At 30.3% G+C, this 19,257-nt stretch overlaps 2 protein-coding genes across 2 annotated transcripts in view; one reads left to right on the plus strand and one right to left on the minus strand.

Annotated features, from left to right (window-relative positions):
• The first annotated feature begins 10,766 nt into the window (after positions 1-10,766).
• OGG1 (8-oxoguanine-DNA glycosylase 1) lies at positions 10,767-18,856 on the plus strand. The gene is made up of 4 exons (XM_011005129.1): positions 10,767-11,599; positions 11,672-11,885; positions 11,978-12,200; positions 18,358-18,856. The coding sequence occupies exons 1-4, from the start codon at positions 10,944-10,946 to the stop codon at positions 18,396-18,398; spliced, it is 1,134 nt and encodes a 377-aa protein (XP_011003431.1). The 5' UTR covers positions 10,767-10,943; the 3' UTR covers positions 18,399-18,856.
• The window catches only part of LOC105110178 (beta-galactosidase 16-like), a 7,461-nt gene continuing 772 nt past the window's right edge, over positions 12,569-19,257 (minus strand). Inside the window, exons 4-20 of the mRNA XM_011005128.1 lie at positions 19,156-19,257; positions 18,910-18,976; positions 18,711-18,803; positions 18,482-18,625; positions 17,963-18,057; positions 17,489-17,594; positions 17,211-17,295; positions 17,013-17,131; positions 16,737-16,901; positions 16,311-16,492; positions 16,116-16,207; positions 15,240-15,349; positions 14,756-14,848; positions 14,550-14,651; positions 14,122-14,267; positions 13,568-13,850; positions 12,569-13,027 (exon numbers count right to left, since the gene is read on the minus strand). Coding sequence (XP_011003430.1) covers positions 12,917-13,027; positions 13,568-13,850; positions 14,122-14,267; positions 14,550-14,651; positions 14,756-14,848; positions 15,240-15,349; positions 16,116-16,207; positions 16,311-16,492; positions 16,737-16,901; positions 17,013-17,131; positions 17,211-17,295; positions 17,489-17,594; positions 17,963-18,057; positions 18,482-18,625; positions 18,711-18,803; positions 18,910-18,976; positions 19,156-19,257 — 2,095 coding nt within the window. The 3' untranslated portion in view covers positions 12,569-12,916. The remainder of the gene's footprint in view (positions 13,028-13,567; positions 13,851-14,121; positions 14,268-14,549; positions 14,652-14,755; positions 14,849-15,239; positions 15,350-16,115; positions 16,208-16,310; positions 16,493-16,736; positions 16,902-17,012; positions 17,132-17,210; positions 17,296-17,488; positions 17,595-17,962; positions 18,058-18,481; positions 18,626-18,710; positions 18,804-18,909; positions 18,977-19,155) is intronic.

Consider the following 19,257-nt stretch of genomic DNA (forward strand, 5'->3'; position numbering starts at 1 on the left):
CTGAAGGGAGCCAATGTATTGCTGTGGGAGTGCAGTGCAAGTCTCCATTTCACGACACGCGACATAGCGCGTGAATTGATACATTTTTGCTGCTGATGGAGAGTGAGTGACACGTGCTCGAAGTTTATGCTTGTTTTTGTCTGAAGATAAGCGTTTTTTTCCTCGTACTTGTTTCTCCCTGATTTTTCAGAAAGGGTAAGAGCTAAAAAAGATTTTCAGTTTCGTAACCGATTATTGCTAATTAATAAAGTTTATCTTAAAGGTGATTTTTTAGTATCTATATAGTAAAAAAAAAGCTCTATCTTTTATTGTATCACAAATGCTATTAATTATTCTATGTATTATTGCCAATTGAAGTAGTGATATTTTTTAATTTTTAATTTAATTCTTTAACTTTTATTTTGTATGATTTAATTTCTTAAAACTAGATTAGCACTCAATTATTATTATTGTTTTTAGAAGAGAGAGTTGAATTGAAAAACAAATGATTAAAGTGAAAAAAAAAAACAAGAAATAGATGGTGGCTTTAAAATTTATCTTAAAAGTTTATTTTCTTTCCTTATTTTTTTGGCTCTTAGGTGATTGGTCATTTTAATTTTTAAGAATTTAATTTTGGTATGAAATTTAATTTTGTTTATTTTTAAAATTTAATTTTGCTTATTTTTCAGTTCTTTTTTGGTGGAAGAAGAGAGAAAAAGTTATCCTTAACAACGATTTCAGCCACTAAAATAATTGATTTTTTTGTTAAAATTTTCACATGACAAGAGAAGTTTGAATTAAGTGTTTTTTTATCTAAAAGTACCTAAAAAACATATATAAATTTAGAATATTTTTTGTTTCTGGTTTTGAGGTGTTTTTTTTTTATTTTAAGGCTATTGGTTGGTTTAGTAAGATTCTTATAGTATTTTTTTTAGATATTTGTGGTTAAAATAAATTGTAAATAAAGTTTTTGATGAAAAAACATGAATCATATTTTTCAGCTATCACAATATCTAAAATCTATGAATTTAAAAACACATTATCTATTTTTTTCTAAAGAAATTAGGTGTAGATGAGATGTTCACCCGGAAAAATTAACTTAGAATAAAAATAAAAAACTTATGTGCTTGGGCTTGACTTCATAAACTTGCATCCTAACCATTTTTTAATAAGTCGTGCATTTGGCCTAATTTACCAAGTTCATGAGTGTTTGACCTTATTTTGTTTTGTATTTTTTAATTAATATCTTTTTATATGTTTTTTTTTTCATGATTTTTAAGTTTATGTGTTAATTAATACCCTTTTATGTGATTATTTTTGCTTATTTAGAATTTTTTAAAAGGTGGCAGTTTTTTTTATTTATATTGGGTGTATTTAATTTTTTACGAAGTTAGTATGATTCATTTATAATTTTTTATATTTTATATAGATTAAATTTATTTTAAAAAAATTAAAAATATTTTATTTTTATAATATTTTTAGTATTTGCAGCCTTACATAATATTTTTTTTCTTTTATTTTATACAATAAATGTTATGTGTGTCTCAATTTTTATTACAATTTGATTTTAATAAATAAATTCATTAAATATAATTGGATAAATGATTCGGATTGTAATATTAAATATCTTAATTTATATTCATTTTTTAAATTTTTAAGTTTTGTTTTTATTATTATTAATTTTTTTATCAAATTATCTTGATCCGTAACCTAGAACACACAATATACAAGTAATTTGGATATATCTCAAGTGGAGGTTACATGTTTTAGATGTTAGTTCAGCTTTGCTAATAACAATATATTTTTTAATTTGTTAATATTTTCTTATTTTTTATTATAGTTTTAAATTAATCAATATTTAATCTAGTTATTGAATTTTTTTTATTTTTTTAAAAAAGAATTATCTCCTAAATTTTGTCTGGGTTAAAAATTTGATCCAGCTGCGTTATCGTCCAGGCTTCCAATTTAGTTCTTCCTAAATTTTGAAAAAATTGCCAAGTTTTGGATTTAGGGAGTTCTTGCAGCCAAAATTTTATTGCTCACCGTGTGAATTGCTTTTTCTTTATTTAGATAAACAAAATGCCGAGTGAAAAATAGTGTCGCAATGGTTATTTGAAATGAACACCTATTGTTGGTAAAAGCTGAAGCATGCACAACTTCTTTCGAATTCTATCCTGAAACAAAGATTTACCAAAAATATATAGTACTTTAAAAATTTATTGCAGCACTGAATACAATTTACTATGAATTACTGTAATAAAATTATATTTTTGTACTTAGGCAGATAAAATAGAAGCTTGAGAATAGAGGAACTTTGATCCGGCTCATTGATCATTAAAAAATTATTGAGATGTATATTAGTTTTTTCCAAATTTTTCACTGTAAAAATACACTTTCACTCTAATATCAATATAATTTGAAATAGTTGACTTGGTGCACTTATCATAGGCTTTTTCAACTTTTCATAGGCTTTTAATCAATAAAGATACTTTTTTACCCATATCATCAAGACAATATTGGGTTGCTGGGGAAGGTTTTTTCTTTTTTGGTTTTTCCTTTCTTTGTATATAATTTTTTTTTTTTTGGTTTTTCCTTTCTTTGTATATAATTAAAATATATTATTGACTTCATATCACTAGTTCAAGTCTTATAAAGAGTTATTAAAAATTTTTATAATCATTAATTTCAGGGTCTATAAAATTAATTTATATGTATATAAACTGACTCAAACACCCATATTAATAAAAAAATATATTATTAACTTTAAAAAAGATAAAAAAAAAAAACAAAGGTTTGTATTTTGAGGTGCTTCTCTACTTTCATACAAGTTTTTTTTTTCTGTAATTATGAGGATCATAAGACATTTTACTATTTTCATGTTAACTTTTTAACTTTTTATTTAAAAAAATTATTAGTGTGTGCTCATTGGACATTAATGAGTAAGTAATGCTTGTGGCATTTGGTAGTGCATGCGACGCCACTTGGTGCTTAAACATGATCTTTTTGTTGTATTTTTTTAAGTATCAATGTATTCTCTTCCTTATGATGTATAGCAATTAAATTGTTGTCGGTGAATTTTTTTCATTTTTCTCTCTCTTTTATTAGCTAAAGTGCAAAATTGTTTCTTTTATTTTAACTTTTTCAATTTCAGTTCTCATTATTCTAGTTTCTTATTTTTTTTATTTTATTCCTTTTAAAATAAGTTTTGTTTGATTTCAATTTAGTCTTTCAATCAATGTTTTTTGTTTCTTTATTTCAGTTCTTTTCATTTTAATTTTTAATTTTTTATAAATTTTTTGTTTGTTTATAATAACTTAGTCCTTCAATTAAATTTTTTTATATATTTTTTATTTTGGTTTTTATTCTTTTGATTATTAATTTATTTTATTGGCCCTTTTGTTGAAGTTTTATTGGTTTTAAATTTCATCATTTAATTAAAATTTATGTTATTTTATTTTATTCAATTTAACCCTTATTTTTTTCTTTTATTAAAGTTATTTTTCAATTCAATATAACTCTCCTGTTAAAAAATTTATTATATAGTTGAAAAGTTAAGGGGTTTGATTATTAAAAAAAAAAAAACTTATTATGGAGTTGCAAAACCGTAACATCTCCTACATAAAATTTAGCATTATCAAATTATAAACTCCAATATATATATATTAAGATTTCTTTAATATAAATTGTTGAAATGAAACTTTGTAAATGTAAGATCATAAAATATTAAAATTGTTCGAGTTTGATTGACAAAATGCTTTCCGAGAAACTCACAATTATTTTTCTTTTTAAAAAGTCAATGTCTTATTTGTTTTTTTCCCCTTTCTCCTTACATGCACTTTTCCTTCTCTTGCGTTTCGCCCCTTTCATGACCCCACAAACTTTACAAAGTTGCGTTTTAAGCTTATCATTAAAATTGTTCTACGGAGAGCGTGTTTATTTAAAAGGTACACTTGACATTTTTTACTCTACTCATCAAAATTGCTCTTCTTAGAATGTGTTTATTTAAGAGGTGAGTTGTGCGAATACCTCCCAAACAAATATACTTTTAATTTCATACTTACAAAAGTCTTAAACTTAGTTAACTATGGTAACTTTTATGGTTATGGTTTGAAAAAAAATATTTTATAAAAAATATTTTTAGTTAAAATTGATTTGGTATTTATATATATTTGGTTAAAACTATAATTAAAATTAAAATTAAAATTAAATAAAAAGTAATTTAATGTATTTAGTTAAACATGCTTTTTAAATTGAGGTTATAAAATAACTATATATATTAATATTTTTTAATTTAAATATTGTAGATTTAACTACTACTATTACATCATTAAATAAATAATATTTTATACCAAATATTTTTAATTATTTCATTAATTTATCTATAATTTTATCATGTATGAAATTTATCCGATAATAACTACAGTTTTCATGTTTTTTGAATATGCAGCAAATTCATGTAAAATATCATCAGAAACAAAATTAGAATTGCGATCAAATTCTCCAAATGCTATATTATCATGCGATCTCCTTCTAATTTATGTAATGCCATTGAATAATATTAAATATTAGTTTTTGAGTAAAATACAATTAAAAAAATTAAAAAAAATTGGGTCAAATGTGGTTTAATAAACAATGGAGTCAATATTCACGTGAATAGTGACTCGTGAATTAATTTATCTGGCACTGTTTACATAAACAGTGCCAAGTGGATTAATCCACTTGGTAGTGTTCAGATGATGATGATTGCCAAAAAAATATTAAAAACTCCTACTTGAGTTGAAGAAAGGAAGCAAACAACAAATTAAGGGTCCTTGAGTTTTTTCTTTCTCTTAGCAACAGATGGACAAAAGTGAAAAGCAATAATTTTTTGTTTCGTCAAAACTAGTGGTACACACTTAATTTTTAATGGGACCTATCTCTAAAATCTGTATTCAAAATGTTTACCAAACGGTTATAAATTGTGATTAGAACAAAACAGAGTTCCAACCATAATATCAAATGGTACCTACATTGCTTGGGTAAACTCGTTTTGCTCATGAATATTTCTTGTGGTTGTATATTATGCCTTGTTTTTTTCAGATTTCCTGATAATTATAATGTGATAGTTATATTAGGAAGATCCTCACTGAAATTATGCTATAGGTTTGTCTAATAGATTGTGATTATGGTGTATCTAAAATTAAAAAATGGTTTGTTGGAATTAGTCAACATGTGGAGTTATATATACTTATGAATTAAGGTTTTAAGGAGTTTAAATATTGAAAAAAAATGGAACAAATTGCAATAATAATCATAGACAAATATGTTTGTAACATTGATGATAATGAATTTTCAATTTGATCTTTGATGTGTAAAAATGTTAGTTTAGTTTTTAAATTATAAAAGTTTATAATTTTTCTTTATAGTTTTTAATTAGATCCTAATATGTAACTGAGAATTGTTAATGATTGGTTATGAAGTTTTATTGCTTTTACTTAAATTTAGAATTAATTTTCAAGTACTTTGAAGACAACATACATCGCTTAATATATATGTGTGTATGTGCGCGTGCGTATCTATAAGATTATAATAAAAGGTTGAATAAGTGTTTTACATATGATTCGAAACTAAAATATTTGTTTTATGCACATGTGATGTCCAAATGATATATCTATAGGATAAATTTGTTTTTTAATTAATTGAGGTTATAGTATTTGATTTGTTTACATGGCAACGCCTAAATGATGTATTTGTGAAAAAAGTATGGCTGTGGTTTATCATCATATATGTAAACTTATGTATTTTTGAAAGAATGTGATCAATTACTTAGTAGTATGAAAAATAAAAATTAAATAATCATATATGTGCTTAATAATAATAGTTTTGGTAACCTTGAAGCGTAATTTAACTGGTTAGACCATGGGTTTATTATCCAATGATCACGAGTCTGAGTCCTCTCAAGACCGTTGTACGCTTATATGGTCGTTAACTTTAAAGTTTGTGAGGTTAATTGAGGTACATGCAAGCTGACTCAAATACCTACGTTAATCAAAATAATAATAATCTTGGATGTATTTATATTGATTATTCACTAAACTCATTCTTTCCCATATTTTTTTTTAATTTTTTTTTCAAGCATATATATATTTTAAAAGCATGAGAATTTTAACTAAAAATAACATATTGTTTTGTAACTAATTTTCCCTATTTTATCTTTTATAGGGGCTTTTTTTTTGCTTCTCATATTTAAAGTTATACAAATACCTGTTGTAAAGCTCTATAATTATTATAAATTATAGATATAGTTTTTAAATATTTGTTTAAAGATCTTGCTATTTTGCAAGAATACATGTCAGACCCAAGCATTTTAGATCTGATAACTATGATTAAACAATAAAAAATGAGTTTGAGAGAGTTAATTATAAATTATTCTCTTCTTCTCTTATTCAATAAAATCAGTTATTTAATCCTTAAAATTTTAAAATATAGATTTGCTTTTGCATTGTTATTTTTAAATTTTATTTTTGACTCAATTGCTTCAGCATGACAACCATATTAGACCTATGCGTTGAATCTGGCACGACCCAATCGTCTGGACTTGGAAACCATGCTTGACTCATACGCCTATTTTTGAATGTCAGACCCACATAACTTGAGCCTTACATGATTACTGGACCCAAGATGTTTTTGCTAGTATGATTGTCAGACCCAAAATATTTAAGCCTAGTGAGGTTGCCTAACCTAAGGTATTTGAGTTTGATATGATTGTCAAACTCAAGACGCTTGGGTCTGAAATGACTGTCAAACTCAAATACCTTGAATCTAGTGCTAAAGATTTGCATGATTTTCATGAGCTAGACAAAAGGTAATTGTTTTGTTGATGACCAATATACTCATGCAAATGTGCTGAATGGTCACATGATATCTAACTAATAATTCTTTGTGGATTTTTGATGTATTGTTAAGAAAAAAGTCAGACTCATATGTTTGGACCTGACAACCATATCAGACTTGTGCTTGGGTTTGCCATGACTCAAATGTCTTTCTTTTTTTTAATATAGAAATTCATTTATAATTGTTCAAAAATATATTTATTTAGTATTTGCATTTGTATTTATAACCAAATATGTTTTTATCTTTTCTATATTTCTTTCTTTTATTTTGGATCATTAACCACACACATCCATAAAATTCACTCAATTATTTTATTTATTAAACTCTAATTTTAGTGAAAAAAATTATCAACAAAATTACACAAATTAAAATAGTCAAATGGACAATAAGTCTTTTACATATATAATATTTTCTTTTCTTATAACATAATTTATCAATTCATTAGTTAAAAAGTTTTCTCTTTTAATCATATATTTCAAATTTTCATATATATATATATATATATTAATAGTTATAATGTATAATAAACTCTAATTGTAACAAACTTTAACAATTAGATCATGCAATAACATCTTAAATTTAAAAAAATATGAACCCTTTAAAAAATTATCCAATACTTGAATGGAAACATAAAATTAATATTTTCATCCATAATGCATACAAAAAATAAAAGTTTATTTTTGAAGAGTTGAAATAAATCACTTAGAATTCAACATTTTTTTTTTCCATTCTTTTCTCTTCAAATATAACAAATTTATAAAAAACATTATATAAACAAAAAAGAGTTTGCAGTAAAGTTCTACTACATATGAATGGAAACTCCTATTTGAATGAGTCAATGTTTATTTTTGCAGTTTAATTATGCTTTAGAAAAAATTTAAATTTTTTGATCCAGTACCTTGAGTTTGACATGGTTGCCTAACCTAGCGTCCAAGGTAGTTGAGTATGACAAACACGCGTGATTTGACAAATAATAAATAAAAAGGATAATTGTGCACTTTAGTTGTCAATAGAGAGAAAAAAAAGAAAAGAAAAAACACAAATAATTGATCACCAATGACAATCCAATCATTATTTGTCTACACATGTTACATTATGTGGAAGAAAGCATAGTTGTGTATCTAGTGAGATGATGAATAACCAGATTTGACCACCGGAAAGTATCACACATGTCTCCTTAATGGCGCGGGCACTATCCATTAGTCGTGAAAGAAAAAAGAAAGCCAAAGAAATGTTTTGTGAAAAGATGAGAAATTGAAAATAAAACTAATATTACAATCAATAGTAAAATATATCTTGATTTACAATGATTTTCCCATACCATTTAGCTTTTGTTATAATATAAACATAACAAAAACAAAAAACTAAGACGAAAGGGATTTTCATTGAATATCTACACACATTTCACTATTTGATAGAATCAATGGTTTTCGTGTTTAGGATAATTCAATCTTTTTCCGATGTCAATCGGTCATTATAAAATTGAACAAGGCTAAAAGTATCTTTTTTTTTCAAGCATAGTAAAATAACTAAATTATCCTTAACAACACAATCTTTAAAACTGACATATAAAAGTTGCTTGGTCTTTTTACTTTTCCAAAAATAATAAAATGACTAATTTACCTTTAAAATAAAAGAACTTTAAAGCTAACATTAAAGGGCTTTTTCTTCATTTTTCACTTGGTTTTTTTTATATTACCATGTTGGGGTGAGGGCAACTTGGTCTTTATAAAACATAAAATATTACTTCAATGAAAAAAATTATTGGCAAGTGTGACATACACACCAACGTGTGAGAGTCGCCTACAATCTTCTAAAAGCGTGTGTGGTGTTTTTTGATGGAAAAAAAATTCCTTTACACAATGTCATTAGAGTCATTACAAACATCTTTTTTCTGAGGGAGTGACACATGGCGGCGATAGCTTCATGGTTTATTGTTGGTGATCCTTTTTTCTTTTTTTCACTTCTATCTGTTTGAAATTCGTGTTAATCACTTAAAATTTTATATTTATTCTCTTATTTATTAATATTTCAATTTTGATTCTTATTCTTTTAATTTTTATTCCTAGTCCTTTTATAAAATTCTACTTTATTTTTTATTTTATCTTTCAATCCTAGTTTATCATACATTATTTTTTTACAGTTTGGTTCTTATTTTTTTGATATTTTTTTGTTAAATGGATTTTTCTTTTCAATTTCACCATTCAATAAAAAAATTATAGTTGTTTTCTAATTTATTTGATTCTTATTATTTTAATTATTATTTTTTATTTTTGATTTTTTTATATAATTTTTTTTAATTTTATCTTTCAACATTTGATTGATTGAGAATTTGATTTCATAATTTTTTCAAATAGGGTGCTTTTAGTCTAATGATCTAGGTTACAAGTTTAAAAAGCTAACGCAAATTGACATTATCCTTTTTTTCCTTTATTTATTTTATTTTCTGATTTTCTCATTCAACATTGTATTTTTTTTAAAGGGCTTTGTTGTTGTTTTTTTATCAGGTCTTCCCGATCTCATAACTTGAGCTGTAAATTTGGCGGGTTAACCCGAGTTGGGTCACCCTTATTATTAGGTTACATATTTATCATATTAACTTGGGTTGATTCAAACTAAGTATCTTTTATACTTTTTCATTAAAATTTCATATTTAATTAGTTAAAATTGAATTACATTATTTTTTCTCCTTTTCAAAATTTTTTTTTCCCAAGTTATTATGATCAATTCTTTTTTATTTGGTTTATTTGATGCTTTGTCAATTTTTTTATCCTCTAATTAAAATAAAATCAAATTATGCCTCAAGTTGCAAATTTTTTTCCCTTTTAAAACGTATTTGTATAAGTTAAACATCATTTTTTATTAAAAAAATAAACTGTCTCCATTATATAACACAAGCCCACGGCTAGTATAATCTATATTTTATACAAAACTTTTGGAGTGATTAAATTCCTTTTAGTTAATTGAATCTTTTATGCTCGAGAGATTTACTAGTTTAAAATGTTTAAGGCAAATCCTGTACGGATTTTGTATGGATAATTACAAAAAAAATCTTATAGTTTTCTCGGATTTTTCTTGTACCTTACTTTTTTTTTTTGTTTTGGAAGTTATACTTTGCATTCTATATTAATATAATTTTTCAAATTAAATAAAAAAATCGAACTACAGTCATATATAATTTTTTTAAAACGAGAAAATTATCTGCATTTAAACATATTTTTTTTTAAATTATTTTTTATTCATTTTATCAAACACCACAAATACTTCAAATATATTCACCTAAAATAAATCAAATACATCAAATAATTTCATCAAATCAACTTTCAAGAGCTGATTGACATTATATTTAAAAAGTATTTTAAAAAATTAATTTTTTTGATATTTTAAAATTATTTTAATGTGATAATATTAAAAATAATTTTTTAAAAATAAAAATATTATTTTAATATATTATAAAATAAAAAATACTTTAAAAGAATAATTATAACCGCATTTCAAAACACAGTCGTTATTCCACAAAGTAAACACCTTCTCCTTTATAAAACTAGAAACCCATGCTTTGAATATCCTTTTATTATTGAAAGAGTCCTAATCCATGTAAACTAAAACAACAACACAACAATTTGAAAAGGGCAAGAGAGAAGCGAATATGGAGGTTCAAAATCTCAAAGATTAAACGATGGAGTTGCTTCTACCAAACCCTGTGGAGATCTCGCTAGAATCATGCATGAATGTTTGAAGAAAATGGATATAGTGAAATGTATTATTGGTAGCAATGTATGAAGATTGAGAAAATCCACTACTCCCATCTCTGGAAAAGATTATTAAACAAGCATAAAGGAGCTTGAACACTAGTATAAAAACAAGCATGGTTGTAAATAATTGTTTTCAACAAAATATTATTAAAATCAATATTTTTACGGTATCACGGGTGAAGAAGACTGAAGAGTAATTACACCACAATCAAATTGAGGATAGTATGATGCGGTCATGAGAGGAGATAGCACTCGCGAGGCTCCACCCAGGGAGGGAACGAATAGCTGGCCGCAAAATTCCCATCACCGAAAGGGAGTTCCTTCCCAACGCCAACAATGAAGCGAGCCAGACCCACGCCGCCACCCGCCACCCCCACCACCAGCAGATCATCACCGATACCACCTCTACCAACACCACCACAACCCCGCCACTCCTCCAAAAAACACCAGAAAATAATTTTCCAGCCAACAAACTGGGCCCCAGTCAACCTGACCCAGTCAGAACTCTCACTCCCACTCACATTCCCCACCGGCCAGACCTTCCGTTGGAAACAAACCGGTCCCCTCCAATACACAGGCAGTCTCGGTCGTCACTTAATCTCCCTTAAGCACCATCAAAACGGCGACGTTTATTACCAAATCCACCATTCCCCCTCCCAATCCGCTGCCAAATCAGCTCTCCTCAGTTTCCTCAATACCAACATCTCACTAACCGAAATGTGGCACGGGTTCGCAGCCGCTGATTCGCGGTTCGCCGAATTGGCACAGCATTTTAAGGGAGCTAGGGTTTTGAGGCAGGATCCACTTGAGTGCTTGATTCAGTTTTTATGCTCTTCGAATAATAACATTTCGAGGATCACTAAAATGGTGGATTTCGTATCGTCCTTGGGTGATTATTTGGGGAATGTTGAGGGTTTTGAGTTCCACGCGTTTCCTTCCCTGGAGAGATTGGCTTTGGTTACGGAGCAGCAGCTGAGAGAGGCTGGGGGTTGGTTTTGGTAGGTATGTTTGTTAAATACTGTGTTATTGTTAATTTTTTTTTGTTAATGCTGTAAATTACTTAGCAGAGCTAAATACGTTACTGGAACGGTGAGTGCTTTGCAATCGAAACCGGAAGGAGGTGTGAAATGGCTTGAATCTCTTCGAAAATTACAACTCCAAATGGTGATTGATTCACTATGTACATTACCTGGAATTGGTTTAAAAGTGGCATCCTGTATTGCTCTGTTTTCTCTCGATCAGCATCATGCCATCCCTGTTGATACGCACGTGTGGCGGGTACAATGCTCTGTTGTGTTTTAGTTTATTTGGTAGCTTTGATTCGCTATAGTTTTGATAAGAGAATGCTTGTTTGGGGTTGATTCGAGTAGATTGCTACGACACACCTTGTACCTGAGCTTGCTGGTGCTAGCCTGACACCTAAGCTCTGCGGCCGTGTGGCAGATGCGTTCGTGACTAAGTATGGGAAATATGCTGGATGGGCTCAGACATTACTTTTCATTGCTGAATTGCCCTCGCAGAAGGCCTTTCTACCATCAGTGACTGTCAATGAAAAGAAATCCTCTAAGAAAAGAGGCAGCAAAGCACAACGTGGTAATTGAAGCTATTACCTAAGCATCCCTGATATTTTAATTTTTGCAGAATCTTTATGTTTTATTCATATGTTTGGCTTTCAAGCCTGCTCCTTCAATTTGTTCTTTTACGTCTTTAAATCCCCTTGATTACCTGCATTTGTGGTGTAAATTTACAGTTGTCAAGATTGTACCATTCTTCTTTCAAGCTCTGGTAGATTGATTGATTTTCATTTTCTTTATTTTGACATTGTTTTTTCTGGATATGAAAGAAGGAAATTTGGAAATAAACATGCAATCTGGAGAACATTAAATCATCAAATATAAGTTGACTGACACTAAGTTTGCAAGTTAACATGTACAAAACCACATAATCAAGAATTTACTGTATAGCCAAGGGAAGGGGAACTTTTATAGAGAAAAACAAGAGGAACATTTATATGTTCTTCATGTATCCACATTGCGAATTAGTCAACATCAGTCTTCCCATAATCCCATCATCTAAACTTTTAGACTTGTAATTCCCAGACTTGTAGCCCCTCGCAGCCACAGTGCATTCTATCCTCCATAAAATACAAAAAATAAACCAAAAGGTTTTTAGACCTAGACTAGGATATATGGGTTCTGGAATGATGATGACACTTTGAGTTGACTCATTTGGCCTAGATATACATCATTTAAAAGTTCAATTTAAATTTTCATGGTACCTCTTTGCCCAATATGCTATGAAACTTAAAATCATGTGCATTTGGCTTCAACCAGCAGAACTTTGGGAATGCCTGGACATGGGTCGCCACCAAAAAAATGATTTGATTGAGGGATGGAACAGCTTCTCTTCCCTATACAAGCCTGAAAAATAGATAAGAGCTCAATTTGCAAGAAAAGATGTGTGGCTTATTCCTGTCATATATATGCATAATTATAGTTCACTGTTAGCTGGGTTTCAGCAAGGGACTACAATGGCTAGATATATCTCTTAATTGCCACCACCTTTAAAAATTGTTGAAGGTTGGGGGGCTGAGGAGATTTGGAGCAGCTTCAAGTAGTTATTCTAGTAGGGCATGTACCATACAGCGCAAAGCACCCATTTCACTTTACTCATCCTGACTCTTATCATCAACAATATGGAAATAAAAAAAAAAAAAAACTTTGAGGGTTCAAACCTTGCTTTAAGTTGTCTGCCATTTTAATATCAGAGAAGGATTTTCATGTTATTATTAAAGTGAATTAAATGTAACTTATAATCCTATAACAGCAATGCTTTGCATGTATAGAAATTAAGCCAAAATATCTTAACTTTCCCATTTGTTTCTGATTTTCACTAACTTCATGACAAAGCGAAGCAGTAGGAATTTAATTTTAGAAAATTTAAATTGCACAAAAGCTTACCTTTTCTACATTGGCTTTAGAACTAGATGAGTGACAGTTTCCAATAGCGAAACTTTCACAATTACCCGACGGGGTTCCAAAGCTTGCAAAAATGATACTAGAAATGTTTCTTTTTGGAGGACAACTAAGCTGAACTGCAGACAAGTGTGGTTCGGATGCATAGCCACATACTTTTGTAACTGAAACAGTGTCTACTGTAATCCCTGGAGGGTATCCTTTTTCTTCTTCTAGCAGAACTAACAGGTTGCCAGTCGGTTTGAGGAAAGCTCGAGGGATGTTGTACCTGACATATTAGTTCAGCTATTAGGAAAAGATAGATCAAAGTTGAATTATCCTTTTAAGAGAACTTCTTTAGAAAGACGAAGCACAGGTATGTTTTAAAAGCCTTGAAATGAAACATCAATTTTCTACAAATTAAAAAAAAGTGTCAAAACTTAAGACATCATAAAGTGATGGTCATTTGATGTCTCTTTTGAAAAGGATTATCAGGGCTTTTTCAGAAAAAAAAAAGGGTGTTTATGTACGTTCTTCTTTGTCATAAAAAATGATATTACCATGTTTGCGAAGGACTTCCTTTGGAAGTATGGAATGATACCCAATATCGGCCAATGCTTTGGCCATTAACCCAAGCCTCACCCTTTCCCATTGAACCAAGGTTTAGTGCCACTGGATCATTTCCTGCTGGTGCATCAAAGAGAGTCTGCGAATAATAAATGAGAGAAAAGTCAGTATTATACTGTAGCACTGGCAAACATAATGAGGAACTCCTGTTAGAATTAGATAGTGTTGTGTGTTTATGTTGATCATAATGTGCTGAAACAAAAGAGAATTTTTATGATTCATCATATTATACTCTTGTTCTCAAAGGAAGGATATGGTTTTTAATATAATATGTAGTTACACTGTACTTTCCTTATTTTCTTTCTTGTATCAAAATTAAACACAGAAATTCAACTTAGAGTCAGTTAATGAATTTCCATACCTTGTACCACATGAGTGGTCGATTGGTTCCAAACTTGTTCCACTTAACCTTGTTAGATCCATTCTCCGTGTAAATTTGTAACCTCTCTCCTAACAGCCCAACCTTTGTCAAATATGTTAATAAGATCAGTATAATCTGATTATTTTCTAGGTCTATCATTGAAATTCAGAGGAAATAGGATTTGTGAACCTTCACTCAAGGCATACCTGGTATCCCCACATGTAAGTTGTGAAATCCTTGTTTTGAATCCTTACTCTACGCAATCCAGCAACCCTGCGCTCGAGATATGCTCCTGAATCCTGTGTTACAAAATAAGCTGACCTGTTAAAGTTATATTGAAATCAAGTAGCTTCTGGTTGTGTCGCATAATTTCAAAAGTCAAAACCACTTGCGGAAACAGAGTTGAAAAGAATACAGCTTGACTGCTGAGCTGTATTATCCATGTCATATCAAGGTTGAATTAAATATCAGCATTTTATAGGTGAATCTAAATTTGCTTCATGAATGTTGAATTTGTTTTTATCAAGGTCCAGCAAAAGTTTTCTGCTTGCTGTGTCATTGCTGAGATAAGAAACGAACAAATTATATACATACATGAACACACATGTATTTCCTTAAATATCTATCAAGTAGCCATCATATTCTTGAGTCATTGTATAGAAAAAGAAGAGCATTGAGACTGATAAGTACCGGTAATCCAACTGTTGCACTAAGTAAGGCAACATTATTTGTTCCATTTTTTAGAGGAACTGTTGTCTGCAGACTGAAACTTGTATTCTGATGACTTCCATGACCATAGCCTACATGGAAAAAGCTTAATTATGTTAAAAACTGATAACTTTTAAAAGTAGACACCACAAGGCTGTGGTGGAGGCTATAGAAACCGGACATTGAAATTGTCTGTCCATCTTGAAATTCCAGATGCCATGGTTTATATTGAAAATCCTGCATTATTAGATACCATGTATATTCATTTATCACTTTTATACATAGGCAAGCCATGTTAGAAGAACTGTCCAGCAACTAGTCAACTGTTGATAGATGCTTGTGTTTTATTGGGTCACTCTTTCATGTTGGTTATCCACTACACGAACTGTTTCTGGCTCTTTAGTCTACCTATTATCGTGTGTACAGTGGATCATGGATAGCCAAGAAAAGTAAATAAAAGCGTGCATGTAGAAACGAAAGGTCTGCCTAGAGAGGCATTTCATTTGTAGTTGTTTTAAATTGTCCCTGTAACCTTTAATTTGAAAAAAAAAACGCTTCTTGACAACATGGAATAAGATGGATTCTTGTAATAGTGCCATAGATGTTAAAGAAGGAACTAATATGTGTAGCTATAAAAGTTAACAACTTTTTTTATAAACTTGCTCAGCAATTGGTCATTTCTTCCATCATCTTTAAACAAAGTAGACCAGCTGTGCATCCTCTCATATATGTGTCTAACTAGTCTTAGAAAATATGTGAGACTTGTAAACTTAATTTATGGAAAACAAAAATCACTGAATTGTATTTATGGGCTATTTTTTACCATACTAAAAAGGATTAAGAGATCTAGAAGCATACCAGCATGTACTCCATTTACATATGCATGCAAAACGTGTCCACGTGATTGGGCATTAAATACAGACTGTGCATTGGGAAGATTTTGTTGAAACCTGCACTTTTCGTAGCATATGTTAAGTGTCTCAGGTCATATGGTTTTTTCATTTTCATCGAACTACAACCTTGTTAATATTAAATCTTTTCAGTGTGCTTTACCTGAAAGTGTACCACAGGTAGTCAGATGTATCTTTTGTTGTACTCATGTGCTCTAACAACCTGTTTGCTCTCAAAGATGTTTTGTCAAATTCTGGGATAGGTTCATTATACTCTTCCCATTTCCCAACCGAGTTGAACTTTTGGTTTGGTTTCATTGATCTTGTAGTATATTGTGCATTTACCTGTCCATGAAAAAGTTTAAAAGAAATAGAATCACATTTTTAGATGCTTAATTCTGTAGTCATTGCACGCATAATGCATTTCTATGATGTATTTTTCTTATACCTTTGTTTGTGATCTGAATGGGGTTAAGTCAATTAGATGAAAATGCTGTAATATGAAAACCTTTATAACAATCAGAACACGGGGATAAAATATTATGCCCTGATGTTATGAAAAATTGAGTTGAGTGTACAGGTGCCATACGTTTGCCGTATTAAAGGTCATGGTCTTGCAGTCTGGTAGAATGCTAATAGACTTTTGAGGCAACTTATATGAATTGCTTTGAAAGAGGACTTCTACTTCTTGTTTGCCGTCATTGTTCACTAGAAAGGCAGCACATTGTCCTGAATTTCCTTGGAAGACATACGCCTGAATTTTCAGGGTTGAGTGATCAAGAAATAATTTACTCAAATGTTTCTCGAAAGAAATCAAACACAAGTTACCAAACTCCAGGAAAGAAAATGTTCTTAGCTTTCTTACTTGTTGTAGTGGCCCCAAAGAAAAAGTTTTATGTTCTCCATGAAGCAGCAGCTTTGAACATGACTTTATTGCAGCATGTAATTCCTTCAGGTGACCCCATTTTGGCTGCCTAATTAAACCTGCACCCATCATTAAAACAGATCAGATTGTAATTTAAAAAATACTAATTAATGTCATGGAAAAATCTACAAGACTTACCATACTCGTCAAGAGGGGCTTGGTCATAGTAACTTGTTATTGTAAATGCAGAGGCTGTTCTTCCAAAATTGGTTCCTCCATGATACTGTAAGCGTGTTGGGGAAGAAGTTAATAGGTCTGGACAATATTTGTTGTTGATCACATTAAATCAAATAAAAAGTTTGTATGCGGGGTAGTATTCTGGGCTACCATCTATAGATTTCAAAACATTGAATCATGAATAAAAAAAAGGGAGACACTATACTGTTTTGGTTTAGTCTAGGCTGTAATTATCTTACCATGTAATAGTTTACATAACTTCCTGTTTTTGCAATGAATAAAGCAACATGAAATGCTATGTCTTGAGCCGATCTCATGTATGTTTCTTCCCCGTATACCTGATAGCTTCAGACAAACATGAAGGCATTAGTTGTAGTCTCGGTAAATCATTTCATTAGCAAGTTGGCTTGGCAAGCATATTGAGCACATCCTTCTTTGTTTATTTTTATTTTATCGACGTTTGAAAGGAAATCAGAAATATACTACTGACTGTTGTTTATGTGATTCTGCATGCAGTGTTGCAGGATAGATAGATTATATTTAAACTGTGACAAGGCAGCCCTCTCTATTGCAACAAGTAGTTAATGTTACTTCTCAATGCCATTTAGTGCCCCTTTTGACGTAATCCATTTAGAATTCTTTCTAATGTTCAATGTAGAATCTGATTTTGGAAAAATAATAAAAATAAATAAAGCATTTCGTTAAAAACATACAAACTGGTCCAGTCCTCAGTCCATATTGATGGCTTATTGGGTGAGTTTGGTCCTGCAAATGTTTCTCCACATCGCATTCCATTGCATGAATTGATCTGCAAATTGCACGACCTAGTCTTTAATCACGGAATAACTGCTTATTATAGTACATAATGCAAAATGGAATTTAAAAAACAAATTAAAAGGGTGTTAGAGCAACTAGGAGATTCTTTGACAAACAATGTCAAGGAAGATTTTCTGCTTTTTACCATAAATTTCAGTACATTTTTTAAACTCACCGTTCATCAATTACTTGTATGTTTAGTGAATCTTATGAATTTGCTCTTATAGAGACTTAATGCAAGGCATTTGGAAGCTTGTAACTCTATTTAATCCTTTTCTGTTCTGGTTGGCAGGCCCAAGCAGCACTGAGGAAGAAGGCCAGCAAGCAGATTGAACCTCTTCCAGACCAGAAAATGATGGATTACCTTTGAAGCAGCAGTTGCTAAATGCTAAACATCGAAGAACGAGGGAACTAACCACTGGGTCAGGAGCATCATCCTGCTTACACATCACCCAGGGAACTCCAGTTTGAAGATTTACGGCCATCGATGCAGCCCAACGAACATAACTAGGCCCTTTCTCATGAAAAGCTGCTTCAACATTTTTGTACTCATTCTCAATCTGTATGCATACAGAAAGATATTAGAGACCATGATAACGGCTTGAGCAATGATAAAATGCCTCAATTTGCTTCTGTGGACTTAACCTGTTGTAGTATGATTGGCCCTCCTTGTGAAGCATATAATTTCTCTGATTTCATCATGTTTACTATTCTCGATACGAACCTTTTCATGTGATACTGCCAATAGCCAAATGAGAATACAAGTTCAATTTTAGCAGTGCACCGTTAAATACATTAATCCAGTGTTGGAACTTATGGATTTGATGCGACGAGCAGTCGATACCTTGAAAGGTTGGTTATCAGATCGGTAGACCATGCCCGGAATGTCATGCAGCCAAAATGGTAGCCCCCTGCAATTTTGTTCAGTGTTTCAAAATGTGTAAATTTAAGTTTAGTGGTTATTTTTTAAAATGTTTATTTACAAATATTTTTCAACGCAAAAATAAATAAAAGGTGGCGCATTATTTTTGCTTTTGACAGGCCTGTTTATCACGTCTGAACTTGGAAATAACAGTCGAAGGGGAGTTACCCGTATGTCCATTCACTCTCAATAAAGGGCCCAATTCTAAGGCAAGCATAGAGGCCTTGTGCTTGGATTTCCTTCACGAACCTTACTAAGTCCGCTCTTCCA

The sequence above is a fragment of the Populus euphratica genome, unplaced genomic scaffold (genome assembly GCF_000495115.2).
Source record: "Populus euphratica unplaced genomic scaffold, PopEup_1.0 scaffold445.1, whole genome shotgun sequence".
Taxonomy (NCBI): Eukaryota; Viridiplantae; Streptophyta; class Magnoliopsida; order Malpighiales; family Salicaceae; genus Populus; species Populus euphratica.

Coding starts and splice junctions, on each gene's coding strand:
- OGG1 (XM_011005129.1), top strand. CDS start 10,944: ATGAAGCGAGCCAGACCCACGCCGCCACCCGCCACCCCCACCACCAGC. Junction 11,886..11,977: donor TTGATACGCACGTGTGGCGG/GTACAATGCTCT, acceptor TGATTCGAGTAG/ATTGCTACGACACACCTTGT. Junction 12,201..18,357: donor AGGCAGCAAAGCACAACGTG/GTAATTGAAGCT, acceptor TCTGGTTGGCAG/GCCCAAGCAGCACTGAGGAA.